Source organism: Pristis pectinata, chromosome 9 (genome assembly GCF_009764475.1).
Source record: "Pristis pectinata isolate sPriPec2 chromosome 9, sPriPec2.1.pri, whole genome shotgun sequence".
NCBI classification, from domain to species: domain Eukaryota; kingdom Metazoa; phylum Chordata; class Chondrichthyes; order Rhinopristiformes; family Pristidae; genus Pristis; species Pristis pectinata.
Window position 1 is genome coordinate 14857092 of NC_067413.1, and position 19069 is coordinate 14876160.

The following is a 19069-nucleotide window of genomic DNA, read 5'->3' on the forward strand; positions in this document are numbered from 1 at the left end:
GTACTACCTAAGTGTACTGTATCACCGTACCTCGGTTCATGTGACAATCATAAGTCAATGACCAATTACTACCGAGATTAAAGAATGAATGAGCGATTACATTTATTGAAGCACTCATTTTCCAGGGTTGTGGTACACGCAGCAAACTTTCAGCTCATCAGAGCCCGTGAGTCTGGCGCTTTCAGAAATAGTTAACTGCACAATTTAAAAAAAGTTGAAGCGGATAATTTCGGGCTGATAGAAATGACTGTCAGGTATATGAACTGCAGCGGGGCTGGTTCGGGCTGTCTCTACCCTTGATCTCTAAGGTGTTTTATTGCTCTTTATGTGTCAATCACAGCCTTTGTGTGCGAGAAGGGAAGGGGTGGAAGAACGATAAGCCGATACTATTGTCTAAAGTTTTAAAGCCCCTTTGCACTGTGCATTGAAACACTTCTGCAACCCCCAGTCAGGATATACCACAGATCCGGAAAGCACGGGGGTCGGCTGATGGACAAAAATGATCGGCGCTGACCCAGCGCTGTGAATACAGAGTTCGCAAATGCTTACACTGTGCTTAGAAGGGAGTGCATCGTTTTCAACCGCAAGTAGAAAGAAGTAAATGTAAGAAGATAGCGATACATGCCGGTTACACCGGTGAGATTCCCTTCAGCTCAAGTGGCCACGCCCAAGGATGCAACATTTGTAAAGGCAGGGCACAGAGAGAGAGGGGAAAGTTTTTGAGACCTTCGTGGGGAGAGACGCCAAGTACGTCCGGTGGGCTTGCGGTGCAGTGCCCCGCTCTCGGGTCACAGTGAGGATGGGGTCGAGACTGGGGCTGTGGACGGTGCATCTCCTTCTGCTCTGTATCGGGGCAGAGTCTCAGCAGAGAGGTAAGCGGGAAGTAGCACTTCGCAACGGGACAGAGTCCGAGCAAAGAGCCACTGCGTGCATGTATACGTGGGGTGCGAGGTGCAGTGGAGATGTACGCGATTTTGTGTGTGAGAGAGGTGAGGGGGGAAAAATCATAAGAAAGGATGCTGAACGTTTCACACGTGCAATAGTCTTTCAACGCGTGTGGGGAATTTTCTGAAGTCCCGTGCGGGAAACCTAACAAAACGGTGTCTCAAACGAGACAATAGCAGCAGAGGCTGACAATACCACACAGTGTCTTTAAATCAATGGGTTAGCTTTTCCCTGCAATGCTGACGGGTCTGGTATTTCTAGGTTTTGTTCAGTAATCTCAGCATTCCCAGCGCTTGTTTTGTCCCAGGACCGGTCCGTCAGAAAAAAAAGTTAGGCGAGAGTTTGATAAAAGTTGCTCGCTTGCGAGGGATTCTCCTTATCAACTCGAGGAAGATACACAGATGTGGCAGAGCGTGCGTGTTCGCAGATCTCTGCTTGTCTTAGTAATTGTATTTGACGGCGCCGGATTCCTGTCCAGTGTTGTGGTGAATCAACGCTGTTAACATAAGAACGCACTCACCTAATTGTGTTTACAGTTTATCATTACAACAGTGGATATGTGAATTGTGTGGTGTGTGTGAGAATGTGTATTAAATATTACACATAAGAATAACCTAAATCCAACAATAGCGGACAGAAAGTTGTATATAAATTTAATATTTTAACTAAAACACTTAAAACCGGGAATTCTCAGCAAGCCGAACAGTGTGTGTGGAAGGAAACAGAGTTAACGTTTACTGCATTCTGAATGTGAGGGAGTACCTCAAACTTGTTTCCACGGGCTTGCTAGGGGATATCAGGCAAAATAATAGTTACGTTTCTAATGTGGTAATTTAAATAACCCGATTGTTTGTAGCCAACTGCGTTGAAAGCTGTAAATCCGATAATTAAACGTTCCTCGTGTGTAGCGGGACAGAATGTAACCTCCCAAGCAGAAAATGAATCGGCTGGACATTTTCCCTACTTTGCAAACAGGGATGGTGTGTGATGGTTGTTGCTCGACCTCTTGCAGAGTTCTGATTGATAGTTCCCCAGTGGCTCAGTCCGATGCTGCCCGGGGCCAGAGCTCAGCTGTGCCCACCCCTCGCTATATCCCAGGTTCCAGCCGCGGTAATTCGATCCCTTGATCGCTCTTTGAATTCTCACTGTCCAGGAAGAGCTAACCTTTGGTGCATGGATGTGAACTCCCATGTAATCCCACAAAACGGCAGGAGACCCGCTATTTCTCTCCCTCACCAGTCCCCGTTACAATGCCCCATGTTACGAGTTTGACTTGAACACAATCGGAAGTCGTTCACTTTGTATTCTTTGCACCGCGCAGAGTTTAAACCGGCAGGAAGAGCTTGTTCTAACTTCTGCTCCCAGTTACTAACTCTGTGACATTGCCAGTTTGTGTCGTTCCACTTTATAACATCTTTCCACAGAGACACCGCTCCCTTATTCCGTAGGTGACAAGGGCATTTACTTTCCAAACTCTCTCTCGCGGTTTATTTCCTGAGGTTCGTAAATTTATCGGAGTGTTTCAAAGCGCAGGGAACTTTTGAACCTCCCATTCAATCCTGCCCCTTGTCTGGTTATTGTTTCCTTCCACTGATCAAGCAGAGAAGGTTGAGAGATGATTTGATAGAAGTGTTGAACCAAAGATGTTGCATTTTGATAAGAAGCGTTCTATTATTTAATGTTTTGACATGTGTTCTAATGTTGATTTAATATATTTCAAGAATGTAGTTTTTCATTATGCACAGACTTGTAACCAGTTTGGGTCAGGCAGCATCTGTCGCAGGAAGTGGACAGTCGATGTTTCGGGTCAAGACACCCAAGTGAAGGGTCTTGACCTGACATGTTGACAGTCCATTTCCCTCAGATGCTGCCTGACCTGCTGAGTTCCTCCAACTTCTGGTAACAAACCAGAAACTGGCATCTGCAGTCTCTTGTGTCTCCATTGTAACCAATTGGGTTTGACTGTGGATAGATCATAGAGTCTGCTATAATTCTAATTCTATAATCAGAATCAATGGTGTCTGGGTAACCTGGGTCAATTAGGAGAAGTTGGGTAGGGATCAGATCAGGACAAGCAAGAAAGGCAATAGACAACTTTGAAAATGCAGGTATTATTGTCATTACCAGTTTCATAAAATAATAATGCAGACCAAAAGTTTCCTCACATTTCTTAATAATGGAAAAGACCCAATTTTGCCAAAATATGATAGTTATTGATAGGTGCCTGGAAGGGGTCACCAGGAGTAGTAGTGGAAGCAGGCAGTTTGGTGCAGTTTAAGAGGCTTTTGGATAGATACATGAATATGGGGGGATATGGGTGATACACAGGAGGAGTACATTTAACTATAAATTAGCATTAAGGTCAGTACAACATTGTGGGCTGAATGGCCTGTGCAGTGCTGTACTGGTCTATATATAAAATCTGAAAATGTCCAGGACTAAATATCTTGAAGGCACTTTGTACGAAGAAATAGTTCCCATTGGTGGAAGGATAGTAAAATCAAAGGACAACAGATAATAAGATGACTGGCAGAATATAAGGTGACATGAGGACTGTTTTTTTTTCATTCACTGAGCAATCATGTCCTAAAATTCTGCCTGAAAGATGATGGAAATGGATTCGGATGTGGCTTCAAAAGAAATTAGTTTAGTACTAAGAGAAAAAGCAGTTAAATTGGTGAATGGTTTATTATTATCACAAGTATTGATGTACAGTGAAAAACTTTGTTTTGCATGCCATCCATACAGATCATTTCATCACCTCCATGCATTGAAGTAGTAGAAGGGAAAAGCAATAGCAGAATAAGGTGTTACAGTTACAGAGAGAGAGAGAGAATAGACAATAAAGTGCAAGGTAATGATTAGGTAGATTGTGAGGAAAAGATCCAGGGAATGAGATGAACTGAATTTCTCAAATGGAGAGGACTTTATGTCCTGAAACTTTGGTAATTCTACAGAGTTTTGCCTTCTAAGGCATGGGTTTATGTCAGATAAATTACTTGATTTCACAAATGTGAACTCAACATTTCCTTGGGTATGTAAGCACCACAAAGAACTATGGGGGGACAGGTAAGAGGGACAGGGATCCAGCTAATGCAGATCCTGGGGTTCTGAAATGAAACCAGAAAACTGCATGAAGGCTCAACAGATTGGTCAGTTCTGGGAGCAATGAGATCATCAAAAAGGACTGGAAGTTGTTGCTGCTGGTCTCTTTAAAAGCTGAGGTGTTGCTGGGAATACAAGCACAGGATGGACTCCTGATAGGCTGCTGCCAGCAACGGTCAGGCTGTCAGTGGAGACAATTGGTCAGGTTGCACCAAGCTCCTCCCACCTCCTCATGGCAGGTTAAGTGCACGCCTGAGAGTAGACCAATATTTATGGACAACTGCACCTCAACATTGGGGCAACTCATTTGCCAATGTCTTGGATCATTCTTTTGTTTTCATCCATTGTGGCCCAGGGTACAGTCTCCTGCCAAAAAAAACAGATCCCAGCTTACCAGTCATGTCCAGGACAGCAGAGGGCCTCTGCAAGTGCAAGGATTCAGCTGCACTGACAGGATGGTTTTGACAGTCAGTGAGGCTGTTCCCCAGGCTCACGGGCTGTCAAAGCTGTCATTATTTATGAAAGTTTGTGAATCTCTTTGCCACAGACATTTGAAATCAGTCTGGACCTGCTTTTTTTAAAAAAAGTTAGAAAACATAAAATGTAACACGCACACACAAACCTAAGACAATTTAAAACTAACTCAATTAATTAAGTAGAAAGAACTCTGCCTGCCTCTCTGCTGATTCCTCCTGTCAGTGGCCCACTATTTGTACCATCTTAATCTGGCTGTGTTCCTAATGAGATAAGAAATGGGTGCTCGATGGCCGAAGAGCCTGTTTCACTATTACAGCGCCAGCGACCCAGGTTCGACTCCCACTGCTGTCTGTAAGGAGTTTGTACGTTCTCCCCATGACTGCATGGGTTTCCTCCAGGTGCTCTGGTTTCCTTCCACATTCCAAAGACATACGGGTTAGGAAGTTGTGGGCATGCTATGTTGGTGCCGGAAGTGTGGTGACACTTGCGGGCTGCCTCCTGCACAGTAACACAAAAAGATGCATTTCACTGTGTGTTTTGACATACATGTGACTAATAAATAAATATCTATCATCAATGCATATGACTCTAAGAAATAGAAGCAGTAGACAAATCAGACCATTGAGCCTGTAGCACAGGATTCCTGCGATTGGCACTTCGCTGAGTAGAATGTTACGCTACACCCTACATTCGGGAATAGCTCAGCTTTTCTGCTAACAGACTGGTGTGGATCTTGTAGAAGATTGGCCCTGTTATTTCGAGCATTGCAGTGGTGACTTCACATCCAAAGTATATCAATACCTGTAAAACACAAAAGAAAATATTCAATGTGAATCCACAAGGAAGACATCAGCAAACCATTTCTTTATTCCCTTGAGCAACCTCTTTCCCTTAGATAGCCCACAGCAATGTCTCAGTGGTATTGGGCATGAGTCAGATTTCTGGAGAGTTGGGTTTGTTTCTGCAGTCTCTCTCTAAGTACTTCAATACTTGCAGCAATCATGGTTACATTACAATCGTGGTTACATTCCTGAGACATCTGGCCTTGTGTCAGTTGCCTTAAACTGAAGCTTGTTGCAATGGCACACATTTTCTTTAAAATGTGCTGAAAGCCTTTATTTTTTTTCTAATCCTTATGGAGTGAATAAAGTGCAAGAAGATGACTATAATTGCAATAACTAAATGAAGACCTTTGCATTGGTTTCAACAGTTGCTTGTGCTTCTGTGGCAGTTCTCATGTCATAGGTTTTATCCATTGTAACTGGACAAGGAGAATGAAGTTGGTGGATACAAGAGACTGCAGTTGCTGGAATCTGGAGATACGAACAAGATGCTGGAGGAACTCAGCAGTTCAGGCAGCATCTGTGGAGGGAAATGGACAGTCGACATTTCAGCTTGAGACCCTTCATCTGGTCCAGATGAAGGCTCTCAACACGAAATGTCAAATCCATTTCCCTCCACAAATGCTGCCTGACCTGCTGAGTTCCTCCAGCAGAATATAGTTGGGGATAGGAATGAATCAAGCAGGCTTCATTGATTGCGAAAATGAGCTTGGTTGGAGTAGGGCGAGCTTTGTTTAGCATTCAGTAAATAAGAACAAGAATATGGAAGAGGATACATGAAGGAATAGTCTCTGTAAGGGTCTGGATATTAATGTGCTCCTCTGGAATAAATCTATGCAGGATAAAGAACTTTTTGCAACTGAACACATTTTACAGGGTAACACATGGGAATGGGTCACCTAAAGACTTACCCAGTTGACTAAAAGGTGGCTGCCTCCATGCTGTAGAGCTGGAATACTTGTACACTAATTCCATTATCCACCTTACTTTGGGGCTGTTTTGTGAGTTGGGATCCTTGCTTGCTGCCATTGTGTATTGCCTGTGATATTCCAATCTTCCTCATTTATGGTGTATCTAAATCCTGGGTATCTTCCTTATTGACCCCTCCCTCCAGCTTCCTTTAGTCTCTATGCTCTGCATCTCCCTGTTCTCTTACAGCATCTGTCTTCATTCACCCATCCCTTCTGCCGGTGAATTGTTTGTGCTTCCCTTTCCTATAATTTAACCACCCGTTCCCTCTGGTTGTTGAAAGAGAGAGTCCTCAAATCCTTGCACATCACCATTATTATCAGAGCTCTCTGGAAATTTTACATCTGCCTCTTTATACTGATCTCCATGACAACCCACATCCCTTTCACTCCTATTTTTTTTTCAGATGAGCTGTCAGAGAGGCTCTGGACAGCAACACAGATCCAAAGACCTACCTTCTGTTTCCACATTTGTTCCTCACATTTTAAAAAAAACTTCCACCTTCTGTTCCAAGGTGATCAAATCAATAGCTTTAAGTGTGGAAAGTCTGGCAGGAAGATGGGTTATACATTTGAAATCTTAATCTTTACGGTTCCCAATTCAATTTCCGGCTTTAAGAATTAAGTGCTTTTTCTATTGAACATCTGCAAGTATAATTTTCTGCAAGTCTTTAAGTGAACTATTCAGAATTTACAATGAATGGATTTATCCTTGAACATCCACTGGAAAAGAGCCACACAAATTAAGTAAAGCGTAAAGTGGTATTAAATTCATTACATAATACCTCCCCTTATGATCGAATGTTCGATGCAGAGTAAAATATTTTCTGGCCTTTTGCCTCCAGTAGAGGACTGAGAGGTTCTGTGAATTAAATCTTGAAGAGAAAATGTAAAGTCCTGGATTGCAAAACATTGCAGGAATAATGGCTTTCTGATTTCTCCAAACCCCACACTCTCAGGTTACTTAGAGGTGTTTTGTTAGAATGTTTGGTGGTAATGCCATTGAGTATTTTTAAAATGAAAATAGAAAAGGAAGGGTTGCATTTCTATAGCATCATTCACATCACTATTAGATACCAACGTGACTTACAGCCAATAAAATACCCTGGGAGTCACTGCCATAATGCAGGAAGTGCAGCAGCCAACTTGCACTCAGTGAATAGCTACTTCCCTTCAACCATTTGTCTCTTGAACCAAATGGCAAAATCCTAATCACTACAGTTTAGCAACACTATAACCACTCTGATCACTTTGCACTAAATTGGACTTTTTTTTGTTCTAATTGTGCTTTTTTCTTGTAAAAATTGTGTATAATTTGTTTTTCTTGTGAATGCTACTTATCTGATGCTCTGTGTCTGTGATGCTGCTGCAAGTAAGCTTTTCATTGCACCTGTGCATACATGTACTTGTGCAGATCACAATAAACTTGACTTTGACTTTGAGCTATTCACAAAGACGAAAGTGATGAAAATCAAATAATCCACTTTAGTGATGTCAAGTCACCCATTTTAGTGATGTCATCAATCACCCATTTTAGTAACATCTCTCAGATAGCATATGGATGTAAGAAAAATGGAGGGTTATGGGCTGTGTAGGAGGGAGGGGTTAGATTGATTGTGGAGTAGGTTTATATAGGTCGGCACAACATTGTGGGCCGAAGGTCTGTTCTGTGCTGTTGTATGTTCAAGTGAGAATATATGTTGACTGGTAAAGCAGGGGTAACTAATCTTGCCGCCTTTGAAATAGTGCCATGGGATCTTGTATATCCTCCTGAGAAAATAGGCAAGGCATCTGCTTGACAACCTATCTAAAAGGCAGCAACATTACTGGATCACTTCTATGCTCAAGTCTCTGAATACACAGCCCTTTGAACCAGAGGAAAGAGTATTGTTAACTGATCCACAGCCACCACCAAATTATCAGAAGCAACAAACAATCTGCTGGGGAATCTCGGCGGGTTGAGCAGCATCTGTGGGATGGAATGTCGCCAATTCCTTCCACGGATGCTGCTCGACCCGCTGAGCTCCACCAGCAGATTGTTTGTTGTTCCAGATTCCAGCATCTGCACTCTCTTGTGTCACCAAATGGTCAGAATTCACATAGCAAAGTTAAGAGGATTGCTTTGGGTTAGAAAATGCCATCTATCAAAACTGGAGTAGTGAGACCAAGAGGAATTTTGGTGAAATTTGAATCCCAAATAAAAACATAAGAATAAGGAGCAGGAGCAGCTTGTTCAGCTCCTTGTGCCTGTTCTGCCATTTAGTATGATTATGGCTGATCATTTAGTTCAGTACTTTCCTGTACTTACTCCACGTCCTTTGGTTCCTTTAATATTAAACAAAAGTATCAAACTTGAATAGTCACGTTGGTTATTGTCAATTAGCAGAGAAGGGAGTGAGTGAAAGAGACTGATATGGTCCAAAGCTACTAAACATAGTAGGAGTGGAGATTACAATGCAGCATTTTATCATTAATTGTATTACATCTATTATAATGTATCAGCCCTCGGTTTTCCATTTAAAAAGAATCCCCTTTTATGGTTCCAAAGTCTGCTGGTAGGTCACCCTGGGAGCTCGCGTAAAGAAATCAAGAGCTCAGCTTGTGCATCTATTAACTAGTAGCTGCACAGCCCAATCATTTCTCACAGAATGTACTTTCCCAACTGGATTCTAGTGGATGAACCTACTCTCGGTATGTTTTGTGGTGATGGCTGTTCTGGTTCAGGGACAGTGCATCTTGAGCAAGAAATCATGGGTGGAAATGTGTCCTGAAGACTCAAATGTAGAGCAGCAAACAATTCAATGACCTCAGATACACATTTCAAGTCAGTACATGCAAATTCAAATGCTTTTTCATTACCAGCTAAGTTTAATACACTTCATCTAATACACACATCTCTAGAGCAGGGCAAACCTTCTTCCCCAAAGAGTCCCCACAGCACTCAAGGTGAGACAGACCCGTGCTTTTATCTCAGTGATTTGCTTATCAAACACTACTGGATCAAATTGTGTTGATGGTTTCAGCCATTTTCCATTAAAATTCCAGGCCCCTTTTGTGTATTGTTTCCTGTATACTGCTGTGTTTTAGCTGCTAAGTCCCACATTTGTGACTTAAGCCTGTTCTGGTGAAGAAATGATTAGAGTTGGCCATTGTTTTATTTTTGCATTAACTGTTCATAAAACTAATGGTATGCAATATTAAAAATGCATTTTACTGAAAAATCAATTCAAGTAATTCACATCAGAGTGTTAATTCACTGAATGCTGTCAGGAATTAGAAGCTTTAAGTATATTGAGCCTTTTAACCGTAACATTATCAAATTTAACACTTGACATTAGTGTGTCAAAAATTATAAACCTCTCTCCATACTCAAAGACCTTGTTAGTAATTTGAACCCTGAAAAGTTGCCAAGAAAAGATGTTGATGTAATCCTCATCTTGTATGTTAATCTTTTAAAAGCAGCATATTTCTTGTGGGAATTACAAATATTTGCCCAAAAGATCAATGACCATATAAAATATTCAAGGATGAGTTAAATTTTATTAAGCATCAGTTACACATGCACGCTTGGTATGAATCAAAATCCTCCAGGTGCTTTTATATTTGAACCTGGAATCTGCAATGATGTTTAAGCAGGAGTCTGCCTCCTTCACACACTGCTCTCCCTTTGCTCCTGCATGTGTGTGTCGCATGTCCCCATTTATAGAGTCAGGGCTTAAATTATTCACTTGCCAGGGATCCCAAGAGTTGAAATATTTTGGTCAGAAAGGTCTTTAGTTCGAAATTTGCCCTTGGCTGCTGTGGATAAAAGTGCAGTACAGCAGTGGCTTCCTGTTGTACCGTGCTTTTGAAGCTTTGTTTCTCTGAAGTCTTGCAAATGAGGTGAAATTCTAGGCCACAGACTGTGCCATCTTTGTCACGTGAAGCTCTGTTGGTGATGGGATGATGATCCATCTGCCTGTGAAGGGGTGCTATTGATATGAAACTGCTGAGAACTGCAGTATTAATTCAGAGGTAAACTCAAAATTACATGTTATTAAATCCATCTTTACAACTCTACAACAAATTTTACTGTTAAAAATACTGATGTAATATGCTTGAGAAAAACGTGTGATAATGCACCATCTCCCCTACCCCTTCAAAGCTACTTAAAAAATATACATTGAAATTATGACTGAAGATTGGGAAGTCCAAGACCAAATAGGTCTCGGGTTCAAGTATGGCTGTAGTGAAGTGAAAAGGGTATAAAGTCAATCAGTTTGCCTTTGCCGATTGAGAATTGTGGAGTATTTATTGCCAACACAATGAACTGGTGGTTGGGCAATGTGCATACAAAGTCAATTTTTCCTATTGGACAGTCTACTAAAGAACAGAGGGAACAAACTGTGACAATTTCTGCCACTAAAAGCCAGGCAATTTCTACAGAAGAATACACTGAATGAGGGATAGTTACATAAGAATAATTATAATTTACAGTGAGATCTGTGCCAATGGTGGTGAAAGTTCCCATCAGGGCCAGTTCCAGAGGCATAAAACCAGCAGTTAGTCTTGGAACCACTGCCCCTGTCTCCGCTGCTGCTCTTATAAACATTACCTCTCCCAGGTTACTTTGTTCGGAATCTGATCCAGAAGTTATTTGGATTTGATCAACTTCCCTGCCATGGGCAGAGAAAGTATTAGTAGCTATTTTCTATTTCAGCGACTTCTTCCATTATCTTGGCCATTGGGGTTTTCAGATTTGCTGTTTCTAACAGCAGGGTTTTCCAACATACCTACAAGTGAGTTCTTTGGCAGAAACAACCATTAACTCACAAGTTGGCTTGAACCAGTCTTATTGTTCCAGCCTTTGCTGTGTCTGTTGTGTTTACTATTGTGAATTGTTTCTTCACCTTTCTGTTCTCCGGTGGAAATAGACAGAAACATATGGATTCTCTTCCAGCTGTGGATCCATTTGTCATACCTCGGCTAACGCTGAATTTGCACTTTGAGATTCAGAGTGAATTTCTGTTGGGGGTGGGTGGGAGATTAGATTTGGTGGAATATCTCAGCAATATTGGAGAAACAGTGGAAAGATCTGCTCAGAGGTAGCCACAGAACCTCTTTGAGATGAGTGAGTGGCCAAATGGCTGGGCAAGTCTATCCTGGCTCTTGGAAGGAATGATCAGTTTAGTTTCACCCTCCTGCCACTTTCCACATCCTTTAAAAAGGCTCCTTTATGTTTCCTCTTTTCGTCGTGAACCTAAATTGAAGCTTTGCAATTCATGACTTGCTGACCAGTGCAAATACTTATTTATTAGATCTTCTCATTATGTTAAACTTAACAATCAGATTTTCTTTTAACTTTCTTTATTTTAGTGAAAATAGTCCACTTTCTCTCTTGAAAATAAAATCTGCAGGTGCTAGAAATCTGAAATAAAAACAGAAAATGCTGGTAATACATAGAACATACTCAGCAGGTCAGTCAGCATCTGTGGAAAGAGAACCAGAGTTAACATTTCAGGTCTAAGACACTTCAGAATTGGAGAAACAGGGACAGAAAAGATCATTTTAAGTTGCAGAGAAGATGGCGGGAGGAATGTATAGGTCAAAGTGAATATCCATGGAAATGTTGACTATTTCTCTTCCCCACAGAAGCTGTTTGACCTGCTGAGTGTTTCCAGCATTTTCTGTTTGTATTCTAGTTCTTCTCTAATGTTTCAGAATGATAGTTTCTGACATCTAGAGTCAGTGAACTTCTTTCACACCTCCCTTAAGTAGATCAGACTAAGTGCTTTAACAGCAGGCACCTAATGATTGGTATAGGTTTAGCTCTTTACCCTCTTCCTTCAAAATCAGTGATGGGGATCTTGGGGAAGAAATTCATCTTTAATTTCCAGCACTTGGTGTGCATGTGAGTGCTGGCTGAACATTGCATCCACCTGCCCAATGCTGCTGCTGGTTACAGGACCAAAATATGAACACGGCCAGTGAGTACAACCTACATATTCCCAGTGTATCAAGTCAAAGAAAGTGGACACTGGGAAGAAAGGGAAGGAGGCTGAAAGCTGCAGCAAAGATATATTTGGAGAAAGATGGCAAAGACAGACAAGAATATAGCAGGGTAATGAAGGTTAGGGAGAGACCCCTAAGAGAAGGAATGAGCTGCCAGAGGAAGTGGTAGAAGCAGGAATAATTATGACATTTAAAGGGCATTTGGACGGGTATATGGATAGGAAAGGTTCAGGGATATGAGCCAAATACTGACAAGTGAGACTAGCTCAGTTAGGCATCTTGGTCAGCACAGACATGTTGGGCCGAAGGGCCTGTTTTCCTATGCTGTATTAGCTCTATGACTCTAGCTCTAAGAGCAGAGTTGAGGCTGCACTCAGGGCCAGAACAGGGAACTGAAGTGTTGAGGCTGGGCCAGAATGTTGGAAAGAGCTTTCAGAAGGGCAGGGTGAGCCCAAGCTGGGATTGTAAAACAAGAACAGTGATTCTGAATTCAGTGCATGATGTGAACATTCAAATAGAAATGTATTTTTAGCCATTTTAGGGATAAAGGAAGATTGGATTTTTTTTTTGAAACATTTCAAAATCCTAAATGTTGTTTCATATTCATTGTATTTCAGTAATAATCTGAACACTTGGGAGTCAGCTTTAGATTGGTTTCATCTTTCCTCAAATTGTTTCAGTTTTCATAAAATACAAATGAGGATTTAAAAAAAATAATTGAAATGGAAAAGAAACAGTATTACTGAGAGATGCAGAGCAGCCAACATATGTGGGCAGCTGTTCTAGGTAGCCCTGTAAATCCCATCATGGTGTATTTTGGAGCAAGGAACTGGTGCAGTTGGGGAGTGCTGGAAGTACAGAAAGTGCAGTCGTTCCTTGATGACATGTGGACTTTTCAGTACTGTCAGGACCATCTTTAGCACAAATACCCAAGGACCCCAACCTGCTGAGAGCTCAGAACAAAGAAGAGTTTATCAACATCTGGAAGGGGCATTTGGAAGAACCCGCTCAACTATGACTCTGCCCTTGACATGAGTGCCCTTAATTCCAGCCCACTCAAACTATCTGGTCCAGCGTCACCGTCGCTCTAGACTGGCAAGAAATCAAAGGAGTCTTGTGTTGAATTAAAAACAACAAGGCCTTGGAAGCAGATGGTATCCATGTGGACATTCTAAGTCTTGATAGAGAGTAACCTCAGTAACAAATTAGAAACCTCATCTCCCACATCGGAACAGAGGAGAACCTCAGAGATCCCACAATCATGATCATCCTTAAGAAAGAACTATCTCTATTTCTGTACCGCGGGGGGGGGGGGGGGGGGGGGGGTGGGGGTCTCTGCTGACTGTTTCTGGGATAAGTCATCAGCAGGGGCGGGGGCGTCCTCCTTAACTACTTTCTCCCAGTGGCTGAAGAGCTGCTTCCTGAATCACATGGTTCCATCCATCTGGAGATAATCTTCACCTTGTGTCAACGCCGAGGGAAATGCAGGGAGGAGCATAAATCACAATATTTAATTGTTTTTTGACCTCACAAGGGCATTTAATTCCATCAATCAAGAGGTTGTGGAGCATTCTTCGCAAATCTGGCTGCCTGTGGAACTTTATCTCCATCTTCTATTTAGCTCACAGCGTCATGTAGGCTGTGCTCTAAATCAGCAGGTCTGTAACACATTCAATCTCAGTGCAGTCTGGTAGGCAAGGCTGCATCATTGCCTCAACACTTCTCTCAATCTTTCTTGCTGCATGTTACCTTTAAGCAAGCTTCTTGAAGTGGTGGATCAAATAAATGAGGAACTATTCAAGCTACGTCATTTACCATACTGGAACCAAGGTCACTCCAGGCCCAATCATTGAGCTGGCATTTGCAATAGTGTACATTCAGTGACCAAGCTGCAAGTCAATATCGACTCCTTCACTGAAGTATATGAGATCATAGGCCGTGTCTTAACAGCTGCAAAACTGAGCTTCTTTACAAATGTGACCCCATTGTAGACCCTTGCCCTGATGTACAATACTGCCCCCGACAGTAAAAGTCCTTAACCCCAGAAAATATAGATCACTTCCCATATTTCAGGAGCCACTTCTCAACAAAGGCAGATATCAGTGATGAAATTCATCTGTGATTCGTCAGTCTGTGGCCATCTGAGGTGTAAACTGTTTGAAGATAAAGAATTCAAACCCAGCACAAAACACATGGTGGGCTGTGCAGCAGTGATCCATGTCTGCTGTTTGAGATGAAGAGCAGGCACCTCAAGATACTAGAGAGACACCGCCTGTGGTATCCTCAAAAATGTCCAAAGCCACAAGCGAAATAATCAAACCAATGTCTGGCTAACATCCCCTTTGGTGAGGCACTAATTACCCCTAGTCAGCTGTGCTGGGCAAGTCCTATCATTCACATGCCCAAGACCATACTCCTTAAACAGGCTGCATCATTGAAGGAGATTTCTTCTATCTTCCTAGTAATGATTCCAGGATGTGCTCAAAGTTTCAGTTGAAAAAGTTATAATATCCCCACTACCTTGTCAAAATCCCTGGCCCAAGGAGTGTTGAAAATGGATGAGGAGCATTTGCGATGGCATTGAGAACCTCAAGGCTCTTTGGGAGCACAGAAAAATTTGAACGGTAGAGGGAGTGCACCATCTCCCCAACTACCTACCCACCTGCCTTTATCAAGCACCACCAGTTCTAACTGTGACAGAGTCTGCAGGTCCCACATAGCTATGTTCCAGTTATTCACCCAAAGGCAAACAGATGCATCATACATTGTCCCTTCTTTAGGCAGTGAAACTCCTATGAGAACATAGTTCCATTGTTCAATCAAGTCTCACTGTTATCTGACTGGGGAATTCATTTCCAACTGATGTGGATATGATGAATGTCCTCTTGCTGGGTACATTTCCATGAATCCGCTTTGCCTCATGAATCAAAACTTGGTTCATTTATTTTCAGTATAATTATCTGACTCCCAAAATTGTAAAGCGAATAGGTGTTATTGAGACAACTTCTAAGTTACAATTTAACCATAAAGTAGGGAGATTGTAACTTAAAAGTTGTAGTTAAGAATCCAAGAAGAAAACAATTTCAAACTAGCAAAAGTATCAGTTTTTTGACTTATTCTATACTTCTCAACAGGGCATATACTTTTCTAATATTGCACGTCCAAAAGAGACATTACTATTGAAATTACACAGTAACAACCTGTAATATACCTAAACTAAAGATTAATTTCAATCATCAATTCCCCTGGATTTACCCTTCAACTTTTTTCTCTGACTGTTGTCTTTGGCCCAACACATTTCGCTACACAAAGTAAAATACTACAGATACTAGAAATCTGAAGCACAACAATTCCAGACAAGTACGAGGTGTTGCACTTTGGGAGGTCAAATGTAAGGAGAAACTATACAGTAAATGGCAGGATCCTTAGGAGCATTTATGTACGGAGGGTGCAAGTCCATAGCTCTCTGAAAGTGGCAACACAAGAGGGTAGGGTGGTAAAGAAGACATACTGCATGCTTGTCTTCATTGGTTGGAGTACTGAGTATAAAAGTTGGGAAGTCATGTTGCAGCTGTATAAAACTTTTGGTTAAGCCACATTTGGAATATTGTGTGCAGTTCTGGTTGCCATGTTAGAGGAAGTATTTTGAGGCTTTGGAGAGGGTGCAGAAGAGTTTCACCAAGATGTTGCCTGGATTAGAGTATTAGCTATAAAGAGAGGTTGGATGAATTTGTATTGTTTTCTCTGGAGCATTGTTGGCTGAGGGGAGACCTGATAGAAGATTATATATAGATAGGGTATATAGTCAGAAATTTTGTTTCCCCCCCCCCAGAGTGGAAATGTCAAATACTCGAGTGCATAGCTTTATGGTGAGAGGGGGAAAGTTTAAAGGAGAGGCGTGAGGCATTTATTTTACAGAGAGAGTGGTAGGTGCCTGGAATGTGCTGCCATAGGTTTGGTGGAAGCAGATCTGATAGTGATGTTTAAGAGGCATTTGGACAGACACATGAACTGCAGGGAATGGATGGATATGGACCATGTACAGGCAGATTAGATTAGTTTAATTTGGCATCATGGTCAGCACAGGGCCTGTTCTATATGTTCTAAAACTAGAAAGTGCTAGAAGTACTCAGCAAGTCAGGCAGCAACTGTGAAGATGGAAAGCAAGCTAATGTTTCATGTCAGTGACCTCCTTCCATGTAATATCTCTTGTTTTGTTTCTTCTGCCCATATGGTAAGTTGCTGGAGCCAGTGATGGTAATGAGACCTTGTTGGTGACTTGGTTGAATGTTAGGAGGTTGCTGAAATTGGATTTGACTGATTTCCCCAACATGCATTTTGAAAGTAGAAGGCAGATCATAGAACTGGTGCCCTGTCAAATGTAGACTGAGCTTTGATATACGTGCCGAATCCCTCATGAGGAAATGTAATTAAAGAATGGCATTCATGAGTCATTGATGGGTTTCGTTTTTACAATCTATGGCAAATTGAAATATATAACACTGACATTTTAAAGGGACCAGAAACAATACCATTTATTTGTCTGTGAACAGGAGAACCACATAACCAGTACATTGGGCTGAATTAATGCAGTTTCATTTTCAAAAGTATGTGTCCAATAAGCCTTTCAACATGTGTTAGAGACCAGTTGTTTCAATGAAGGTTTTATGGTCACCATTTTTTCCTTGTAAGTAAAGGTCTTTTGTGTTGCTTGATGGTGGAGATTGTCATTAATAACATAAACTATTTTTCTCCCTTCATAACAATGAATCAGTAAATTCTGTAAGTTCCCTTGTGTACTTCATTAATGCTGTGTAACTTTCCAGTTGTGGTAAACTAGTTATGAGTTTTGTAGATTATTAACATCCAATCCTGCTAGTTCAAGCTATGATTCTGAGCTTGAGCACTTAATCTAGGCTAGCTTCCCACTTCAGTATTGAAGCAGATCTGTATTGTCAGGAGAAAACAGTTGACTTTAACCTTTTGTGCCTTTATGGTTACAAACCAGAATAAACTACCCCTGGGGATTGGAACTTTTCTTCCATCTCCAGTGCCAACAAGACAGAAGATGAGATATCTAGAACATAGAACATAGAACAGTACAGCAAAGGAACAGGCCTTTGGTCCATGATGTCTGTGCCAAACACGATGCTGAATTAAACTAAATCTGCCTGTACACGATCCATATCCCTCCATACCCTGCATATTCATGTGTATAATAACCTCTTAAATGCCACTATCGTATCCACCACTATCCCTGGCAGCCTGTTCCAGGTGCCCCCAATCTTTTAAAAAAAAAATCCCCTCACATCTCCTTTTAAACTTTCTCCCTCTCGCCTTAAATGCACGTCTTCCAGTACTTGACATTTTGACCCTGTGAAAAAGACACTGATTGTCTACACTATCTACGCCTCTCATAATTTTGTACATTTCTATCAGGTCTCTCCTCCGCCTCCAACACTCCAGAATAAACAACCCAAGTTTGTCCAACCTCTTCTTGTAGAATATGCCCTCTAATCCAGGCAGCATCCTGGTAAACCTCTTCTGCACCCTTTCCAAAGCCTTCACATCCTTCCTGTAATAGGGAGACCAGAACTGCACACATACTCCAAGTGTGACCTAACCAAAGTTTCTTTTTATATATATATATATAACTGCAACATGACTTCCTTTATTATTATACTCAATGCCCTGACCAATGAAGGCAAGCATACCATATGCTGACTTTACCACATCTGCCTAAAGCAGGGAGGGGCCATTGTTTGTGAGTTTGAGAGGACAATCCTTCCACGTTGGATGCTCTTCCTGTAAAGTCAGGATGAGCAGAAGTAGTCGTGTGATCCTCGCAGGGAGAGCTGGCTCTGTATCCCCTCTTTTTTTTTTCCCACCCACCCACCACCCCATCCTCTTCATTAAACCAAGACCCTATTTGCCCACTCAGACATCCCACATACCTCACTCCCTACTATCCACCTCTGACCCCACTCTTTCCCCCCACCCCCCCCCCCCCCCCATCCCACAAGCAACCAATGTTTATTCCTCAATCAACATCACTTAAACATTATCTGGTTATTATTGTAATGTTGTTTGTAGGATCTTGCTGTGCCTACATTCTTCCTTGCTATCCTCAGTTGTGAACAGGTGTTACAAATGTAATTTCTTTCTTTATAATCATGTTCGGCAGATCATGTGGTTAATGCAAAACCCTGTCAATGTCATTAACATGTCTGCAATATACTTATGCCTTCATTGGGCATGAGGACCACCATATCCCATCTGACCAGGATTCTTGATAAAATCCATGAATGGGTCGCTGCCCCTTGTGCTGAGTGTTCCCCAGTCTTACTGATGGGGAAAATCTTCCACGAGATTTATAGCATTCGCTCTTTGTAATGATTTGCACAGAAGCATTTCATAGCTGGGCATTTTATTGAATTTTGGACAGTCCATAACTGGTTTAATGTGGAAATATCAGGTTCTGATCCTTAAACTACCTGAGAACAGGGAAGTAAATTGACAATTCATCAACCTATTATTGCATTTTTGAATATTTTAATCACCCTTTATTAGCAATATTTTGATCTATTCCATAGTGTCAGTTCAGCTGTTTTTGACATTAATACTTTAATAATTTTATCAATGAAGTTTTGACCATGCTTTCTAGTGTTGTCTTTAGAATGCACATGAATTATTCTATTTATGGTGATCGTAACATAGAACTTAATTTTAAACCTGCTTCCA

At 41.6% G+C, this 19069-nt stretch overlaps 1 protein-coding gene across 1 annotated transcript in view; it reads left to right on the forward strand.

Moving 5' to 3' along the window:
• Nucleotides 1-740: 740 nt before the first annotated feature.
• The window catches only part of lama1 (laminin, alpha 1), a 274266-nt gene continuing 255937 nt past the window's right edge, over nucleotides 741-19069 (forward strand). Inside the window, exon 1 of the mRNA XM_052022961.1 lies at nucleotides 741-872. Within this exon, the coding sequence (XP_051878921.1) occupies nucleotides 800-872 (73 nt within the window). The 5' untranslated portion in view covers nucleotides 741-799. The remainder of the gene's footprint in view (nucleotides 873-19069) is intronic.